Source organism: Maniola hyperantus, chromosome 2, assembly GCF_902806685.2.
Source record: "Maniola hyperantus chromosome 2, iAphHyp1.2, whole genome shotgun sequence".
In the NCBI taxonomy this organism is placed as follows: Eukaryota; Metazoa; Arthropoda; class Insecta; order Lepidoptera; family Nymphalidae; genus Maniola; species Maniola hyperantus.
The window spans coordinates 12,901,805-12,923,299 of NC_048537.1; the positions used below are offsets into that span (position 1 = coordinate 12,901,805).

Sequence of the window (21,495 nt, forward strand, 5' to 3'; positions counted from 1 at the left end):
AATTAGGTTTTTTATTTAAAGGTAGAGAATTATGGTGCAAATTTTCACTTCTCGAATCAATCGGCACGGTTTTACACAACCGGCGTGGTTTTTACAGAAGTACTCCAGGATACAAGCTATCTCTGTATCATGTAGATAATGCTCGCGACTTCGTCCGCGTGGATTTAGGTTTTTTAAAATTTGGTATGAACTCTTTGATTTTTCGGGGCAAAAATTAGCACTTACAATATAAGAATAATACAATAATTAGTACTTAAATCCCATCATAATCAGTTGAACGAATCAGTCGTAAAAAGTAAGCAGATAGACAGACAGACACACAGACACACTTTCGCATTTACAATTATTAAGTAGGTATGACAGGAAGACGCAGTGTTGGTGAGACCTATGTCCAGCAGTGGACGTCTATCGGTTGATGATGATGATGATGATGAAGTAGGTGTGGACTGTGGACTGATAGATGACGTGTTAATTTTTTTAAGATCAGATTGGTTTGGTGAACACATTTCTGTTGTTTCGTTTAAGGGGGATACCAGGCCTTCAAGATGGCGTAAGTTAGGTATATACACAGTCAAATTGTGGCGATGGTTCGCGCCACATCTCCACCACTTCATATTATGTTAAAAGTGCAAAGGGGAAAATTCGAAATTCCGCACAGTTATGAGATAGGTAAAGTCTCTGTGGTTGCGTGTTATGTAATTCCAACACCGCCTATCAATTCCACCTTGTACGTAAATCAGTAGGTAATCTCACATGCCCTATCCATTAGAATGTAAACAGTAAACATAATTCCACATCCCCTTGTGATAATCTCTCCGCATTTGCGCGGGCCTTGAGTAAACTTGTCCATTATTAATTGCACTCCTCAGGTGTGAAGATTATCCTTATTAGGGTACCGCAAGGTACGAATAAGACATGCATCTCGCATTCGGGAGCATCTTATCGAAAAGGTACCTTGTTCAACTAAGTACCTATTTAAGTAGTAAGTAAGCCGATTGGGAAAATCCTAAATTAGGAATGCTTAATAGTTAGTCGATCTTTATAATTTATTCGAAAATACTAATTATTTATTAGGTCATGACCACATTTTAATTTTTTTATTGTAATGTTACCACAAATTCACGGTTTTCGGATTTTTCCTTTACTTGTGCTACCTGCCTATCTGCCAATTTTCAGGTTTCTATAGGTCAACGGCAAGTACCCTATAGGTTTTCTTGACATACACGACAGACGGACAGACAACGAAATGATAAGGGTTCCTTTTTTCCTTTTGAGGTACGGAAGCCTAAAAAACTAACATAACTTTCAGAAGCAACAACTGATAAGGTAAAGATAAAGTATTCGCATCCTTTTCTTACTAATGTAATATGAAAAGGACAGACACATTTTGATAGTTTAAAATTTAATTTAGAGCTGTCAAACCTCGTGATTTAAGTTGCCAGTCGCGAGCTTATTGTTTAAATATGTAGCGTGGACTAAAATTTAGAGTCTTTAAAGTTTAAATGTAAAATTAATGTTCCATCCTTTTCCAGCAATATTAAAAGGAAAAAGATGCAGATAGATACTCTAAATTTAGTTTAAAGAAATACAACAACGGCATCGTGCTATACCAATTTACACGACTCTTGCTTAACCAATTTATATTGACCGTAGTTATTGTATGTGATTAATTATCACAGTTACCAAACCTGAATGTACACACCATTACAAACCACATTTTCCTCAAGTCAAGACAAGCGATATTATTATCGAATTAACATTCGATGTCACAGCTATGTTGGAACTGATTCAACGTTAATCTTAGTTCCGATACGATGCCGAGTAGAAACCGATATGGGGTTTAATAAAACTATAAATAATAGCCCTTCTAAAGTAAGCCCTCTTTGACTGCAACATCACTTACCACCAGGTGAGATTGCAGTCTAGGACCAACTTGTACTTGTTCTACCTTCAATATAATAATAATATACTTTAACTAGCTTATGCTCGTGACTTCGTCCGCGTGGACTACACAAATTTCAAACCCCTATTTTCAATTTACAAAAATCCTTTCAGCTGCAATCTGCATGCCAAACAGCTCGATCCGTCCAGTAGTTTGAGCTGTACGTTGATAGATCAGTCAGTCAGACAGTAAGCTTGTTCTTTTATTTAAACAAGAATCAATAGTCTAGACTGTTTGATATGGATTGACGCCATCACCTAAATATGTGACGCTGCTTAAATATTCATCAAAAATATACTTATGGCAGACAAAGATCGCCTTTCTCCTGCACGTCGTGCAATCTAGCGATTACGTGCCTTTTTTGCCCCCCTCATTATGCAGATTCCGGCGAAAAAGGAATACATTTAATAACATGCGTTCGTGTGCATGCGTTATCGAACGCACTTGCTTCTGATAATCTGCGCGCGAGTCGACCGCAATTACAGAGGGAGGGGAGGTGCGGGGACGCCTGAAGCACAAAGTAAAGATATAATATTACATACAGAGATTCGACGAAAACGTCTAGACAGACCAATCGTGCGGTAACTGCGGGACGAAGGAGCGACCTGAACTGGCCTACTTAGTCAGGGTCGTATGTTGAAGGGACGTCGTGGTCCTCATTTACCACCAGATCAAAGGCGTCGGACTGATGTGTCTCTCCTTATACTGTGCCTGAAGTGTGTACGGACAAGTGCAGTTCGCACACGAAAGATAAAACTGAACTACTCAGATACAGAATCCAATTCAGGAGAATATAAGTGAGGCGAAAAAGAACAGCCTTTTTGCTGTCCCTTTTCAATCTAACAAAATACTACATCTATTAGGCACATTAAAATAAATTGGGTTGTTGTAAAATAAATATGTAAAGTATTTATTTTCCTTAAAACCAACGACACGGTTCCTCTGCCCAATTCCTTCCGCTTTTCAGCTCATCTATCGTTCAGCTACATTGCTAACCAAATAACTCACTAGCTCATCAAATCTATAAAGACTACTATTAGTGTGTTCTTTGCGCTACTCTGCAGAGATTGGGCAAACTTGACTCTTAAGCCAACTTGTACCAATCACCATCATCATTAGGTAACCACCCATCGCCAGCTAACTACTAAACACGGGTCTCCTTTTGAATGGTTTGTCCTATAGTCTACCACGCTGGCTAAGTGCAGATTGGCAGACTTCACACACCACTGAGAACATTATGGAGAACATTATCAGGTATGCAGGTTTCCTCACGATGTTTTCCTTCACTGTTGAAGCAAGGAATATTTAATTGTTTAAAATGCAAATAACTCCGAAAAATTACAGGTCGGATCGAACGCCGGGCACCCCTAATTGGAGGCTGGCATCTTAACCAGTAGGCTATCGCCGCTTTCCATACTAGTGCCAATACCGAGTACAAATAAAATACTCCAGTCTGTGCTTGGTAATACATGTGCGTTTGAATCTCATCTAAACAACTACGTTTGATTCATTTTTACTGAACTATAGAACTAAATGAGTGATTCTTTTCAATGAGCCGATTTGCGCACCTCTACTGACCAAGGTGCGGGCGCGGCTGCACCAAAAGCCAATTTGATTTTTAATTTACCTTCGCAATCTCTATCAGTTTTGCAACTTTGACCACTTTAATACTTATTACTTAATCCGGTCTATTAAGTTCCGTTGTAATAGCAAAACTTATTTGTTATTCTGTTGAGAAAAATATAACACAGTAGCTAATTGGAATGGCACACTTTCGGCCGATATGACGTTGCTTAACAATTGTTTGTTAACGACAATGTTTATTTATAATATTTTCTGTACAGTATAGATAGTTTGTTTTGGTTTTTTTTTCAATGCAACCTACTGCAATCACTTATTACGTACCTGGACGTAACAAATGTGTCTATGAACATAATATACAACTAACAAAGCTTAATTAAATTAAGCTTTTATGAAATTTTTGAAACAATTAATATTTTACCTTTTCATTTTTTTATTTTCCTATAGAGCTTTCTTTAACAAAGTAACCAAATTCTAGCCGAACAGTTTCGAAAAACAATTGTCCTGATGAGACCTATATTTTCAATAATGTTGAAAATTAATTTTAAAAATAAAAAAGGTCCATTTTCAGAACAATGGCTCGTTTTAACATTTGGCTATTTAGGTATAAAAATCTGAAGAATTAATCACAGGAACAGTAATACCTAGTGCTTGGAGGCCTTTTTTATGGGAAGGCGTATTGGTATTTGGCATCATTATAAATTAATGAGGATATCATGACCGCCTACAGCGAAGCAGATCCTCGCACGTCAACGTACTAAGAATCAACAATCGCATTCCTTTTGCACGCACCCTTAACTTTTCAGAGACGAAAATAATATGTTTAAATGTTTTTGGTGAAATATCATGTGCATTATGGGGTCTACATCTTCTGAGGATATCATTCGGTTTCCGAGTGAAATATAAGTTAAGTGTGTTTCAGAAGAAGTGAGGTTTTACATTATTTTTTGACACAGAGCGGTGATAGCCTAGTGGTTACGACGTCGGCCTTCTAATCGAAAAGTCGGAAGTTCGATCCCGGGCATGCACCTGTAACTTTTCGGAGTTACGTGCGTTTTAAGCAATTAAAATAAGTATATCATTTGCTTTAACGATGAAGGAAAACATCGTGGCCAAACCTGAATGCCTGAGAGTTTGTGAAAGGTGGCAGACTTCACACACCTTAAAAGTGTGTGGAGTCTGTATACATCGATGGCTAATCCGCACTGAGCCAGCGTGGCGGACTATAGCCTAAGCTCTTCTCATTCTGAGAATAGACCAGTGCCAGTGCCCAGCTGCAGTAAGCCGACGATGAGTTGATCTTGATAATAACTTTATTTATTTTTTGATAAAAAAAATTATAATACGATTTCAAATACGGCCCTGTTTAGCCGTGGGCTACCTAAATTCCGTGCACCGCACCGGGCTTTTTGTACAACTCCTTATCTTCCGTCATTATGTAAAAAACTTTATACTCATTTATAACTTACATTAACTCCGCCAGTAGTTACAGGGTCCAAGTTTATTCCAAAAATTGACAATACTCGGGCACTTGTTCGACCGCCGACGATTAGCGAGAAACGAGTTGAGCTAAAAACTAGAAACGAGATGGCAAACAATGAGTAGCAACTTGTAGTTGGAAAAGTTTCATCGCTGGGCGATCACTCGCGCCTGTCGCATGGATAATGGGCAGATTACACCTACCGAGTACAGTGGCGAGTCAGTGTCCTCGGCCGAGTACTCGGTTGGTATAAACACTATAATGAGTGCAATTTCGCCGCAATTTCTCAGCCACAGCACTGTCTCGGCCGAGTGACATTTTACTGTCTCGCTTCACTACTCGGTAGGTGTAATCTGCCCATAAAAGCGGCTAAGCCAAGACATACATTTATTAATCCATGCGCAAACTGTGCGAGTGTTTCGACTGCCAAGAGAGCGTAGGTGAGCGAGTAAAAAACTCGCTCAGCTATCTTTGATAGCTCTTCGCTGCGACAAACTAGTGGAGAGAGAATTATGAAATAATATGATTTGAATTTATTTGTTTCGTGTAGGTACAGGCTGTGCCACTTATGACATCTACCACCGGTTCAGAAACCAGATTCTACTGAGAAAAGCCGGCAAGAAACTCTGCAGTTGCTCTTTTTTGTTCTCGCCGATAGTGTGCATTGTCAGCGATCAGCTATTAATATATTTATTTATTTTATTGACACGGACATACATCGATTGTACGTTTCTTGAGCATGAAAATAATTTTGATAACTAGCCGCTTTCTAGTCGTCGGCGGTAGGACAAGTGCCTTAAGGAGAATACGCTCGAAATATTATCAGAAAACGGATCGTGGCCGCTCTTAATTTTCCACTGTCATTAACGCGCAATTCGGCAAAGATGTGCGCTCTGATGTTCGTGAGAAATTTACTTTGTAACAGGATCAGGGTAGTGCAAAAAAGCACCGCGCGTGTCGTCGGCAGCCTGACTACTTGTCCGTAAATTATGGTTAGTTTTTGGGCACGCTCGCGCAATGCGGCCTCGCGGCTTTCCACCTCTCCCCGGACCCCCCGCCGCCCGCCCTGCGCCCTGCACCGACCCGGTCACAGACCTCGCATCACCGTCAATCTCAACTACTTATCCGTCCGCGCCGATCCCTTAAATTAATCATTTTTCCCAAAAACCAGGCGGCAATAAAGATCCTATCTTTCCCACCAGGAGCGCGGGGACGCTTTCGAAAGTTTAGAATTGACAAACCGATATCGCAACCTTATATTTATCGAGCATGTATTTTGAATACGAACCGTTCATTGTCCCGCCAAAATTAATCTCGAGGGTTTAGCTGCGTCACAAAGGCGACGTGCCGCCGCGTACGGTGGCTATTACGAGCACCACTTTATAATTACCTTTTTAAATAGTTTTTTCAGTCACTCAACATATTAAAACGTCAATGTAAATAACTTGTTAGCCGCAATCTCATTTCTGGCCGATTGGATATTACAATAGTGTACGTGATTTGAGAAAGGTAACGGTGCGGCGCTTTATCCGCGAGATGGAGCCTATTAGCGGGCGCGGGCTGGCTGCGACCGCGCGTTCCGACGTTCGACTAGCTGACACCCAACCGACCGACCGATACATTTACATAGGTAAGCATATCGAAATCGATTTGTTAATCAAAATGTAGATTAATCTTCCCGACTCTATTACACAGCAATTCAAATATTCATGCTCACTTTGAACAGATGATCGGGCGGCCGCGCAAAAAACGGCATATTACAATATCTTTAACTCAATCGACGCCGGAGCAACAAGAGCAAGAGTAGCTTATTGCTGTTCGTGGGGCAAAAAATATGATACTTCACTTGAAAACCATGAAAAAATGATCCGCGTCAAATATAGATCGATTATATTATCACAATGGGAGCCGGCGCGCGTGGCTGGTAATTAGATCTGACTGGCGCATTGTGCCCGAATCCAAGGCAAATTGAACCACGCAATATCTCACCTGACACAGCCCCAGTACGTGTGTAATTGCACGGATTTATCCACTATACGTTCGGGCTTTTTGTGCCACTAGGGTTACCGAGCATCACGACTGTACAGTGTGGAAATCGCGGCTAGAGAACTATGACCGACAGTGGACGTCCATCGGTTGAAATGTCTGCGACGTGAGGGCTGGCAAAACCAACACAAAATAAATGACGTGAATCTTAATAAAAATATACCGCGCTAAAACCCAATATGGTACTATCCAAAAATTGGCAGTTCTGAATTTTAATTAAGTAGTACAACAGCTGTAATTGTGCGAGAATATACAAGTCATAGTTGTAAAGATTCCTGTCTCTGGTCCCAGTATTAATTATTATACTTTTGCTAGATGATACTAGTGCCACTTTAAACTTAGTCGCTAAGCTCAAATAGCCATTTGTTTTGGCCACAGTCCACCTTTGAGAACATTATGGAGAACTCTCAGGCATGTAGGTTTCCTCACGATTTTTTTCTTCACCGTTAAAGCAACTGATGTTTTATTGCTTAAAACGCACATATCTACGAGTAACCCCGAAAAGTTGCCTGCGTGCCTGGGATGGAACCCCGAGCACCGACTTTCCGAAAATAGAATAAATAAAACGACTTTCCGAATAGGACGTATTAACTACTAGGCTATCATGACTTCCACTTGTGTCCAATATCGATAGTATATCGACTAATGATACTTGACGTGCCATACCGCGTTGTATGTAGGTACTAGCTACATAACTGGTTTATGAATGTTAAGTCGATTTATCATAATCCGCAAGATAGCGCGACTGCTAGCCCTGCTGCCTGGCACGCGTCCACTTTCTATGTACCGACGAGATGTAATTTGTCGGTGGTTTTTTGTCGAAACGATCCAAGTCATCGTCACCTTCTGTAACGGTGCTCGATAAGTAACGTACAGATTGTGTTTTCGTATTTACACTATCAGTAGAGCTGTGATAGGTTGGGGGTACGATCCCGGGCACGCAATCCTAACTTTTCGGAGTCATGTGCGATTAATTAATATCTCTTGCTTTACGGTAAAGGAAAACATCGTGAGGAAACCTGTATTCCTGAGAGTTCTTCAAAATGTTTACGTCTATTGGTTTTACGAACTATGTAACCTGTCCATTGCCACTTCAGCTTCGCAACCCGTTGAGCTATGACGGTTATCCTACGGATCTCTTCATTTCCGATTTGATCACGTAGAGAAACTCGAAGCATAGCTCTCTCCATCGCCAGCTGAGTGACTCTGAGCTTTCTTATAAGGCCCATAGTTAGCGACCATGTCTCGGATCCATATGTCATCACTGGCAACACGCACTGTTCGAAGACTTTGCATGGTCTTCAAGCACTGAGGAATTTTGGACAAGAAGACATCTCGAAGCTTCCTGAACGCTGCCCAACCGAGTTGGATTTCGGTTGAATAACATAATACAGGGAACTCCAAAAAGAAGGTGCGTGCCCGGGATTGAACCCACGACTCTCTGAATAGGTTTAAGCCCAGTTTAACCACTAGGCTATCACCGCTTTATCAGCAATAGGTAATATTAAACCGTTATTAAATCCTTATCACTGGAACAATAATCCACGATAATGGATTAGCACTAGCGAATTATAATTTCAAAACACTCTTATCGCTTTAATCGGGGAGAATCGAATCGAGTTATGTGGTTACGTTTCTACTTTTTTCTATAAGTCTGTAGTTTTTATACGCAATGTTGGTATTGTTCGATTTTAATTTAGTTTCTTTCATATTTAGGGCGTTTTGCAAACAGTGTTTTAATAATTTATGTAAACAAGTTGAAATCTTTTGTGAATAGAGTTGTAGGTACCTACTCAATTAAATTGATTACGTGCTTATACCTAAATGGATAGTAAATATAGGTAATTCTAATAACGCTTTTTTATTCGATGATAACTAAAGCCCTTGTCTGGTCTGCCATCTGAACTGCTGCTCGATTGCGGTAGAATGACAGCTACAATGTCACGATCGCAATCAATTCTGATTGGTTGACGCTCGCTCACTATTGGCTACAATGCATTGATGCAGCAAGAATCACACAAATTTAGCCAATCAGTAGAATTGAGATTGTAATAATGATTGATGCAATATAAAACCTGCGTTTTTCGAAATCGACCTACAGGTATATCTAGGTATTAAGTAACTTAGGGGTAGGTATAGCAGTTTTGTTAAAGTTTTCTACGCGGGATCTGCATCGAACCTGTGCGCTAAACCTTCAATAGGTAGGTACCTCTTTGACAGTAGGGTGGTAACTAGCCACGACTGAATTCTTGTATTAGACCAGATTAAAGCTAAAGATATTATGATAATATTCTTTCCTAAATGACGTCTGCCGGAAATCAAACCTTACACCTCACACTACTAAATACACTGCGTCAGGGAGGTCGTCAAACTCAGTACTAGATACATCAGATACTTTTCATTAATCCATTCCTAAATCCTATCATTTAATCTATCAGACATAGCCGTTTTATAATCATACAGGGATCTACTAGGTAATCGAAAGCGTTTCTTGATAATGATCTATAGGCTTAGTAAGAGTTTGCATATGTCGAAAACGTAGATTGATATCGAAACATTCCAAAGTAAAATGGACCTAAAGGGCGTTTGTGCACTCATCCGTATTCGATTCGTATCCGTGATTCTTCGAAGTGGCCGTCATAAATAAATACGTACCTGCTCATTCAATTCGCATTTTTACGAAATCCGTGATTTCATAGATTAGTGCACAAACGTCCTAACTGACATGTTTAAGATTTGAGTTTGAGTCCATAAATCCACACAACGGAATTAACGATCTTAAAACAACGAACTTTAGGTCCATTTTACTCTGATAGTTATAGGAGTAGGTATGTTGATAGCTACTCGAAAGTTTAACGTTGTCGAGATGTGTAAACTCATATTATGGATCCTAAACCGAGAATAATACGTGTCGTTGTAATTATTTTATAACTGACTAAACATATTATTTCTAGACCTAGACTTTGATTTAAAATATAAAATCTAAGTATTTAAACCACTGGAAGGTCTAATTCTAAACAGTGATGATACACAGCCTCGCTTCAAACAAAAACGCAGGGATGAAAATATGATGTTGATGATTTGACACTTGGAGTAATGTAAAGCGTGAAACAATCTGGGACGTGTCAGTAAGCCGCGACTGTGTTCACAGCCGCGACTTACTTAGGTATCCACAGTCATTTGCAACGCGATTTATTTAGGTATCCACAGTCATTTGCAACGCGCGCAAGGTTCATCCGCGACTTTCGTCCGACGACGTTTGCACAGTTCAGGGAACTAATAAGTCGCGGCTGTCAGCCGCATCCGTCAGCCGCGTCCTATAATTTGATGCTCCCACAGGTAAAGTCGAGATTTTTGTACGTACAGAGATTTAAGCTAATAATGAATTCAGCTCAATGATATACCTACAATACCGCGTAGTATACAACTAAATAACATATCCGCTGAAAGCTAAGCTGTATTTCGACCGCGAATTCAACGACGCGTGACAAGCAAAACGCTTAGAGAATAACACGACAGGTAGGTACTTACTCGTAAGCTACATTCAGTTTTTTAGCATTTTTACAATAATATAAACTAGCCAGGAACACAATTAGATTTTCGACGAGCGACGATCGAACGAACGAACGAACTACGATTAAAATTCGACGAACACCCTGGCGAAGTGGTCGCACTGTGGTCTTATCAGTAGGAGGTCTCGGGTTCGATTCCTGGCAAGAGCAACTTGGGAATTTATTATTTCTAAATTGTCTCCGGTCTGGTCTGGTAGGAGGCTTCGGCCGTGGCTAGTTACCGTAATCCGTAGTCCGCTAAGCGATTTAGTGTTCCGGTACGATGCCGTGTAGAAACTGATCAGGGGTAGGTATACCTATGGGCTTAATGAAACTGTCATACCCCTTCCAAGTTAGCCCGCTTCCATTTTAGACTGCAACATCACTTACCACCAAGTGAGATCGCAGTCAAGGGCTAACTTTTTTTAATTGAAAATCACTACCCATATTATAAACGCGAAAGTGTGTTTGTTTGTTGGTTTGCCCAAAGACAAAGTCAAATGATTTATTCAAAATAGGTAATAAATTACTCTTTTTGATGGTCTGGTGTTAGATTTGTATGATATAGTGGTGATAATTATTAAGCAAACTCAAAACTAAAGCTACGAGAGTTCCAAACGCGCCCAGGTCTGAAAAGAGCCCACAACAAACTCAGCCGGGTAGCCCTTCAATCACGTCACAACGGATACTTTTTATCCAGGAAAATCAAAGAGTTCCCACGGGATTTTAAAAAACTAAATCCACGCGAACGACGTCGCGGGCATTAGCTAGTATTAATAAAACTTAAAGTTAGCCTTATGTAAGGGCTAACTTGAAAAAAAAGGAAAAAATAGCACGGCAGGTAAGCCTACCTCATAAGCTTTTTTCTACCGCTTACGCTATTACAGTAATATAAATCAGGTACACAATTAGATTACAAATTACAATGTTAACACTCTAGTACCTAGTAGGTAATTCCATCTAGTACACTCGTCGCTGGATTCGCCTTGGTTACGCTGTGTGAAATGAATTCTGTACCCGTAGTATAAGATTTTACGTCTCACCAAACGTTGCTAGAATTCGAGAGTCGAAACACAATAACATCAAAGTAAAATGGACCTAAAGAGCCTTGAATTGAAGTCAAATATTCAATGCTACTGATTTTAATTTCGTAATGTTTCCGCTTGGAGCGCTGGCTGTAGAAGTGTAGACAAACTTGAGCTTTAAAACAATGCACTTAAGATCCAGTTTACTGTAACGCGGAAGTATTTCGACTCTCGAATTTGGTTTGGTTTGGTGAGACGTAAAATCTTGTACTACGGGTACTGTACACAAGTTAGTCGCATCTGTAGAAAATAGCCTTCGTACACAGACTAAAGGAAAATTATAGAATGAGGAATCTGTTCTTCAAAAATTTCACACAATAAAAAGGTCCTGACTCACTCATTGACTGACTAATCAACGCCCAGCTTACCTAACTAGGGAGCCGAAATTTTTTTGAAATTCCCACGGGAGCGACCAGGGTAGTCGCTAGTTAAATAGACAGGTGCTTAAATACAAAAAAAAAACGATACAATAATACCTGCCAATGTGTGAACTAGCATTCAGTTTTCAATCAAATTCAAAAGAAGAGGAGGTTCGTACTTTAAAATGTCGGTTTGTTGGTTTGTCCTTCAATCACGTCGAAACGGAGCAACGGATCGACGTGATTTTTTGCAATACCAACAACACCTACCCATGTATTGTTTAAAACCTGGAGAGTGACTAGGCTACTTTTTATCCCGGAAAATCAAAGAGTTCCCACGGGATTTCTAAAAACCTAAATCCACACGTACGAAGTCGCGGGCATCAGCTAGTAGTTTCATAATTTAGGTATTTATTTAGACTCACGATCGGGATGATTATGTCCATCACTAGTCTGTGGCCTCATATTATTGCGAGCAAAACCGATCACAGTTTTTCTCTTCCCCGCCTGATATTGTAGTTCTTGCTACTCACGCTTCCCGGTATTATTAATTGTTTTTATGATACAAATTTGGAACGTTACACAATTATTTTTGGGTTTTGTGCTAAACTAACAGCACGTCTGCGGCACGGGTCGCTTTCATTCTTTAATTTTGCACTTGTCATCTTTTCGAAGTAATATCACAGTTCACTCCGGTAATATGAATATTATTATAATTTTTAATAGACTAAGCAGCTATCGCTGATGCATCTATATCAGAAGTGCTTCGAGTTTTCCAAATGTTTGTCTAATCTATTCTTGAACTGGTTAACAGAATTTGACATAACCACATCCTTAGGCAATTTATTCCATATGTGAACAACTCTGTTGGTCAGAAAGTGTTTTAATGGATTTGCCGATAAGCCAAAGAAAAATACTTCTTTCTTGTAAAATAACCCATAAGGGGTTGAATTTTTAAAAATCCTTTCTTAGCGGATGCCTATGTCATAATAGCCATCAGCGTGCAAAATTTCAGCCCGATCCGTCCAGTGGGTTGAGCTGTGCGTTGATAAATCAGTCAGTCAGTAAGCTTTTTATGTAGATAATACTTACTAAAGTTTTGACGTTGATGATAAACTTTTAGTATAATTTACATAATAGAAATAATTTTGTACTTTAATACCCAGTGGGATGCAAAGTGTTCTACTATTTATTTGCAGTTCATTATGAAAAATAAGCATTGAGCTATTTCAGTGGTAAGCAGCGCTTTTATGCTTCTATGACGTCACTGTTTATACAATATTAAAGTGATTATGTACATCTAATCAGTATGCCCCTATAGTCTATACCTACCTGCCTACTTTACTTGTCTATACATTCAAAACCGGAAAGCTAATCATGCTCTATTAGTCAAAACCACAATACTTATCGCATTTGATAGCTTTAGCTGCATTTTTTTGGCTAATAATGTCATTAATAATAGTTTACATTAGTTTAGCCATTTTGTAAATTAAATTATCTATCGGTCTTTATGAGTTGCATAAAACTACCTCACTTATAATTGGGTCTTGGATTGTAGTAATAAAATGATGTGATTTTTTGTATAGTGGTAGTATTTTTCGTTTACGCATTGTGACGCCATTATTCGCTTTGCGTACAGCGTGACAATTATGCGTACAATTATGTTAAAAATAAATAAAAATCATGTTCTTTTTAAAATTATTCTCTTTAATAATGAATTCTAGTCTCATAAACTACCACTGCACAAAAAATCACATCATTTTATTACTACAGTCAAAGACCTAATTATGTAGATACATGTAACTTGCATAAGATATAGGCACCTAGTTATCTGACTAGCTAATTTCATTATCTGTCGAATGATCACCGAATTCATGTAATACAAGATGTTAAGATAAAATGTCTGTTAAACTATAGATTTATTGTGCGACAAAGATCAACAAACTGGTTCGTTATCTGATATACGATCAAATAACATACCAATTTTACAGCTTACCACTACTTATCTTCGTTTACCATCATGGTGAACATAACTTTGCATATGAAATCCTGATGAGAAAATGAATAAAACATAGATTATTCGTTGACACTTGCACACCTAATAAACACACCTAAGTTGTTTGTTTCGTAAACTTATTTGAATTACATAAAATGACAATCAATAAAAAAGATATACTAGGTACAGAGCAAGGGTCTCCTCTCAGTAACATTATATGGCACGTCTTGGCGTCTAATTTCCAAGCATTAGATAAGAGCATAAGAGCCTCAATAGCTCAACCGGTAAAGGAGTGGACTGAAAACCGAAAGGTCGACGGTTCAAACCCCGCCCGTTGCACTATTGTCGTACCTACTCCTAGCACAAGCTTGACGCTTAGTTGGACAGGAAAGGGGAATATTAGTCATTTAACATGGCTAATATTCTTTATTAAAAAAAAAGCATTATTGTAATCTTATTGCGTTACATATTAGGTAGGTACCTAATACCTACCTATGTACTTAAAAATCGGGCAAGTGCAAGTTGGACTCACACACGAAGGGTTCCGTAGGTAGGTACTATCGTACAAGAAATATCTAACACTTTAAAAAAAAAAATTATGGCAGCCATTGTCAAATTTTATCGACATCAGACGAGTTGCAGGGAGTCGCTGGATTCAGGCGGCGCAAAACCGTGGCGTGTGGAAGTCCCTACAAGAGACCTATGATCAGCAGTGGACGTCTATCAGTTGATGATGATGATGATGATGATGCATTAAGGTAAGATTTCAAAAGGGATGTTTAAAAATCATAAATCCACGCGGACGAAGTTGCGGGAAAAAGCTATAGCTATCTATAAAACGGAATAATTGATTACTAGTAAATAGACAACAAGCGTCGACTCTACGCCGCTATCTAAAGTACTTAGCCAAGTAGGTACCTACCCACCTTTATTATATCGGCCCTATTAAGTCACGGATGGTGTCACTTAGTCACGCTTAAAATTCTTCACACAAAACACGCGCTTTTAATGGACTTTTTCTCTTTTAGTTTAATGAACTATAAAATTGAAGAAAGCATTTCACATAAAATTAGCTATCAAGTCAATATATTATACTGCTGAAGGTATTAAGTCAATAGAAGTTACGCTTAATTTTCTTTACAAATTAAAATGGTACTTAACTCTGCACATTATTAATTGTGTAATCTATATATATAAAAGGAAAAGGTGACTGACTGACTGACTGACTGACTGACTGATCTATCAACGCACAGCACAAACTACTGGACGGATCACGCTGAAATTCGGCATGCAGATAGCTATTATAACGTAGGCGTTCGCTAAGAAAGAATTTTTCAAAATTCAACCCCTAAAGGGGTAAAATAGGGGTTTGAAGTTTGTATGAAAGTTTGTCAGTTTTGAAGTGTCTATAAAGAAGTTTTGTACTATTTTTTCAATTAGCTGTATGACATATTTTATTAAGTTCATGTTAAAATCTCATAGTTAAAGATCAAACCTAAGGGTGTAAAATAGGGGTTTAAAATTTGTGTAGTCCACGCGGACGAAGTCGCGGGCATAAGCTAGTAAGTAATATTACACTCTTAATAGCACCTCACTTTTTAATTAGGTTTCTGGTATTAACTTTGTATTAATACACCCTTAATAACATTTCGCTATACCTATCTACCAAAAGGCAAAAGATTTATGCGATTCGAAGGGAAATGTAAAGCTGTATAGATTTGAGAATTTTAGTAGACATCATCATCATCATGATCAATCCATCGCCGGCTCACTACAGAGCACGGGTCTCCTCACAGAGTGACAGGAGTTTTTGGCCATAGTCTACCACGCTGGTCAAGTACGGATTGGCAGACTTCACACATCTTTGAGAACATTATGGAGAACTCTCAGGCATGCAGGTTCCCTCACGATGTTTTCCTTCACCGCAAGCAAGTGATATTTAATTACATAAAACGCACATAAATTATAACTTCGAAAAGTTGGAGATGCGTGTCCGGGAACGAACTCCCGACCTCCGATTAGGAGGCAGACGTCCTAACCACTAGGCTATCACAGCTTTCTATCTATCTTCTATCTATAATCTAATATTAATCTAATATGTTGTTCTTTTCACTCATCTGATAAACCCCATTATTCCCGGCAAACAATAAATCATTGAATATTATAACCTATTATTAATTCTACAAACCTACTTAAAACTAAGTTATAAATACTAAAAATTAACTAAGTAACATAGGTATTAAAAAATACTAGTAGGTATCTACCTATTAGGCATACAAATTTCAAATCACTAATTCGATTGCATCCAAAAACAGATAAACTGACTGACCTTATACTAGGTATTAAAATCTAATCAAACCCCGAAACAAGGTTTTTAACAATATCAAAATCAAAAAGTCCACATTATATACTGTTTTAATAGGCTATAAAAATTTACATACTTTAGAATAATATGTCAAATTGTTTAATTTATTTTGTCCGCTGGAAGGTGAACGTAGGTTCTATCAGGTATTTCATGAATTTTTTTTTTTTTATTCATTATAGGTATACGCTTGACCACAATCGCACCTGATGGGAAGTGATGATGTGGCCTAAGATGGGACGCGTTTACCTAGAAGATGCCTATTCACTCTTGTGATTTTTGTTCTTGTTTTGTGTGAATTGTTTCTGTAAAATATTTTTGAAATTCATACTTTTAAGTAACCTTATGTAACCTTAAACTAACTAAAAGTAACTTTTTAAAGTAAAAAGTATAGGTAGTAGCCGGCAAGAAATATTGTACCTACCTACCTTCAGAATGAGATTTCGGCTTTGTAGAGCGTTGTCTCTGTCACTCATACCCCCATGTGACATTTTGTCGGTCTCAACGACAGAGACAACTCTCTACGAAACCGCTATATTATATCTTTGTAAGGGTCGATGTACAATATTTTCTGCCGCGTACTTCAAAGTATGATACGTAGATATCTAGCGTACCTATAGTAGGTACCTACAGCCACAGGTTTGTGCTTGAATGTGATCATATCTTAGTAGTGATGATTCAAAACGCACCTGCCGACATACCATTCACTCTTATTTTGAGGGTTTTCACTCTTCTTTCATTTTTCATTCACTCTTCTTTTCACACTACGCGTACAGGGACAAATCTCGACTTTGCTATATCCATTGAAATCAAGGTGAAATCTTTGATGATATAAAATTATTCAATCTAGATTAGATAAAGAGATAAGTAAGTAGGTATTGAACTACCTATTAAGTAATCTACGTCAAAACACAATTTTCTTCAACTATTATAAACAATTTAGCTAGGGAGGTATGTCTTATTGATGTATAATTATTTTAAATGTTAATTAAACGACATACGGTCTGCTTAGAATTTTTAATGTTACGTAGTTAGGTAGGTATAACAAAATAGGTATGTCAGCATTGATAAGTTAACAAACCCCTTAACTAAAACACATTAATATTATGGTATTCCTAGCTAGGTAAGCAACCTAAATGCATGTAAAACTTACATATTTGACCTGCAATTTATATAGGTAGGTATATAGAGCTAGGAGATTAAAGTAGGTACCCACCTATTAAAAATTGTTGGCATACGTATTTGAGAAACATTAATAATAAAGGTACACACCTATCTGTATTAAGTTTAAGAAACGCCAGTGTGTCCAGTCAAGTTCAAAAATAACGGCCACTTTTTCTATACGAAGGGATAGGTAGATGTAGAGTAGGGTCTACTCTGTGGTAGGGCCCCCAAGTGTGCGCGGTCCCTAATAGAGTAAGTAATTTGTCCCGATAATATTATGATAGAGGATTGCGCCAGCTTTAGTTATAGCAGGATTGTAAAAAACAGTTTAAAAAATTAAAACAGTAGGTATTAAAGAAATGTTTAAACAATGCCAACCCTGGTTACTGGTCAATAAACAATGCATTAAACGTATTATAAATAAATAATTTCAATAAAATTGGTCTGAATTTTTCAAACGACCTTGCCAAAATATCGATCACTATTGTTCAAATTAATAATTAAATAATCATGTAGGTATGTAAGTGTTTCATTATATTTATGCTAATTTCGCTTATCATGATGAACTTGGCAAAGTACCTACCTACTTTATTGTCCGAGTAAAACAATTAGGCGAGCCATGTCTTCTTTATTAATTAACATACAAACTTAATTCGTTTAGTAGGTAAGTATACCTATTATCTATAACTTTAGCTTTCTCTATCTGCAGCATATTGCTCATTTTTGAGGGTTGTGAATCCTTTCCTTTATTAATATTACCTATCGGTAGTACTTTAATTTTTCGTTTCTGTTTAATAAATGACGCACTTTTTCTCATTATTTTACAAAATAGTAATGGAAAAATAAACAGTCGGCACGAATAAATAAACTCAAAAAAAATGATTTTAATTAAGCAAAATCAAAAAAAAAACTGACCTGGGAAAGGTCGCTCGGAGCCTCCGACTTGGCTGTGTTGGCCGCAGCCCATGCCTCAGCGAACGTCTCCATAGCACTCTGAAAGTCCATCTTGTCAATTCACGACATCAACATGCCGAAATTTCACACATGGGCCCGATACGGCGACTACGACAAACAACTCGACACGTCCGCTCCAGCCGGCCGGCGGCGCGCTACTGGCGGCCGGCCCCGCCCAGCGAACCGCCCGCGTCGAGAAAAACCGATACGATCCGAGCCTCCCGTTTCAGCGCTTTTCTTTTTTAAGCCGCTATTTTAACGAGTTTTTTTTCACCCAAAGCCCAGCCCACGGTGGTGGTTGGGCGGCCTTCGGATTATTTACACTTGTAATTCACAGATTGCTACACTGATACTTAATTTGTTGTGCCGAGAGGGTGTTAGGCGTTATCTTGTTAGGTGATTACGCGGCGCATCGAGATAGGCGTCTTTACGTCGGATCTCGTTATGTGAGACAATGCGCTCATTGTTATGATTTATCGCGGTGCCTTATTTAAATTGTACTAAATGGGTACTTAGGTAAATTATAAGACATCGGCGAAATTAGGTTGAATTTTTGTCGTTCATTAGGTACGTGAAATACGGTGGTCGGTGGTCGCAATTTAAAAGGCTATAAAGGAGGCTAATTGCAATATCCTAGCGAATGGGCGATGCTAGAAGGCATTTTTATTCATTAAATAAATCACACCGGCTTTCTTTCAGCGATGTAAGAAAAAATTTGTCACGGCTTCGTATAATTTTGTACGTGGTCGTTTAAGCAGCATTACCTTCCGGGGAAGCGGCATTTTATCTTAATTTCTATAGCTTTCAGGATATTAACTGCGAGCTATGACAAATTGTAATGATCGACGTAGAGTTGCGGCTAGCTACCTACGCTGCGGCTTTCATTAGGTTGCTGCTTTATTATTTAGGTATTTTGATTTACCTACTTACGTAGGACCACTGATTAAATCTTGTTTTTGTACCTACAGAATAAAAGATTTCTTTGCAGATGGTACCTAAGTACAGGCAGGATTAGATACCTACTAATGACGTCATATCTTTGGAAATACCGACCTACCTAATAAAAATATCGGTATCGTTCTGGAGCTTCGGGATAAATCTTGTGCGAGGTATGATTTCCAGTTAGATTAGGTAGGTACCTACCTACTTACCTATAGAAAATTTGGAACAGATATTCTTAAATCTGTCCGTTGTTTTCTGTCAAAACAAGAGCCTTAGTTATTACCTAAGTATCTACCTAGTAGCTGCCCTGGCAAACTTCGTTCCGCCTACCAGTCGATTCAAATTTTTTAATTTTTTCTCTCCGTAAGAACCATCTTCGTACCTACTTCAAGGAATATTATAAAAAAGAATTAGCGAAATCGGTTCTGCTGTTCTCGAGATTTGCGATGAGCAAACACATTTAGTGATTCATTTTTATATTAATAGAATAATCCATCAAAAACATCAAATAAGTATGAATGGTAAAGAAAACATCAACAAACAAGTGGAAAGTTCTAGAATTAACTACCTATAAGTACCTAGGTAGGTAGGTATATTAACTTGATTAGGTTTTACTGAGCTGACTGTACCAATTCAAGTTGTTGGTAGGTACCTAGGTAAGTAATTATTTAAAGAGTGGTATCCATTCGGAATAAAATATACCTAAATATGAGTCCAAACAAATACCAGTGGTATTAGTTGTTGGTATTAGAATGGTATTTAAATCGCTTCAGGTCACGGTAACTGCAAGGTCGTGTGCACGTCGTATGGGTCGGGTTACCTAAAAGTAGTGCGCCTCTTACGCATTTCAGCGGGAAGCTACTTATTTAGGTACCTTTTAAGTCAGTTAAGGAAAAGTAGCTTGAAAAAGCTGTGATAGCCTAGTGGTTAGGACGTCCGCCTCCTAATCGGAGGTCGGGGGTTCGATCCCGGGTACGTACGGCCACATGGCCAGCGTGGTAGACTAATGGCCAAAACCCTTCTCACTCTGAGAGGAGACCCGTGCTCTGCAGTGAGCCGGCGATGGGTTGATCATGATGATGAGATTAAAAGTAGGTATAACAACTTTTACTTCCCGCATTGTATAGACACCCTATGTTTAGTACTAGCTTATGCTCGCGACTTCGTCCGCGTGGACTACACAAATTTCAAACCCCTATTTCACCCCCTTGAATTGAATTTTGAATTTTCAAAAATCCTTTCTTAGCGGATGCCTACGTTATAATAGCTATCGACATGCCAAATTTCAGCCCGATCCGTCCAGTAGTTTGAGCTGTGCGTTGATAAATCAGTCAGTCAGTCAATCAGTAGGTAGATACCTACCCTTATTATAAATGCGAAAGTGTGTTTGTTTGTTCGTTTGTTTGTCCGAGACAGACTCGCCCGGCGAGAAGAAATGCGTTTGTTCGCTTAGAAGAACGTAAGTAGAAGTATGGAAGTACTAAACTTATACAGAGCTATATGAAGAGGGATTTATTCGTAGTGCGCTCCACGCAAACGTAGTCTGGCTCTCATTTGAATACTAACCAATCAAAAAAAAAAAACTAACACTGATGAAATAAAAGCTCACAATAAAAAGCTCCGTTAACTGTAGCCCCGGTAAGTAGGGCGATGGAGGCTTTGTATCGAGCGCCTTCTTTGTGGCTAAAACAATGCCGAGACAAACTCGCCCGGCGAGAAGAAATGCGTTTGTTCGCTTAGAAGAACGTAAGTAGAAGTATGGAAGTACTAAACTTATACAGAGCTATATGAAGAGGGATTTATTCGTAGTGCGCTCCACGCAAACATAGTCTGGCTCTCATTTGAATACTAACCAATCAAAAAAAATTAAAATAACTAACACTGATGAAATAAAAGCTCACAATAAAAAGCTCCGTTAACTGTAGCCCCGGTAAGTAGGGCGATGGAGGCTTTGTATCGAGCGCCTTCTTTGTGGCTAAAACAATACCGAGACAGACTCGCCCGGCGAGAAGAAATGCGTTTGTTCGCCTAGA

The 21,495-nt window shown here is 38.6% G+C and overlaps 1 protein-coding gene across 2 annotated transcripts in view; it reads right to left on the minus strand.

Moving 5' to 3' along the window:
* The window catches only part of dve (SATB1_N and homeodomain domain-containing protein dve), a 129,938-nt gene extending 111,277 nt beyond the window's left edge, over window positions 1-18,661 (minus strand). For both annotated transcript variants that reach the window (XM_034978126.2, XM_034978118.2), the window contains exon 1: window positions 18,482-18,661. In XM_034978126.2, the coding sequence (XP_034834017.1) occupies window positions 18,482-18,571 (90 nt within the window). In that variant the 5' untranslated portion in view covers window positions 18,572-18,661. The remainder of the gene's footprint in view (window positions 1-18,481) is intronic.
* Window positions 18,662-21,495: the final 2,834 nt, after the last annotated feature.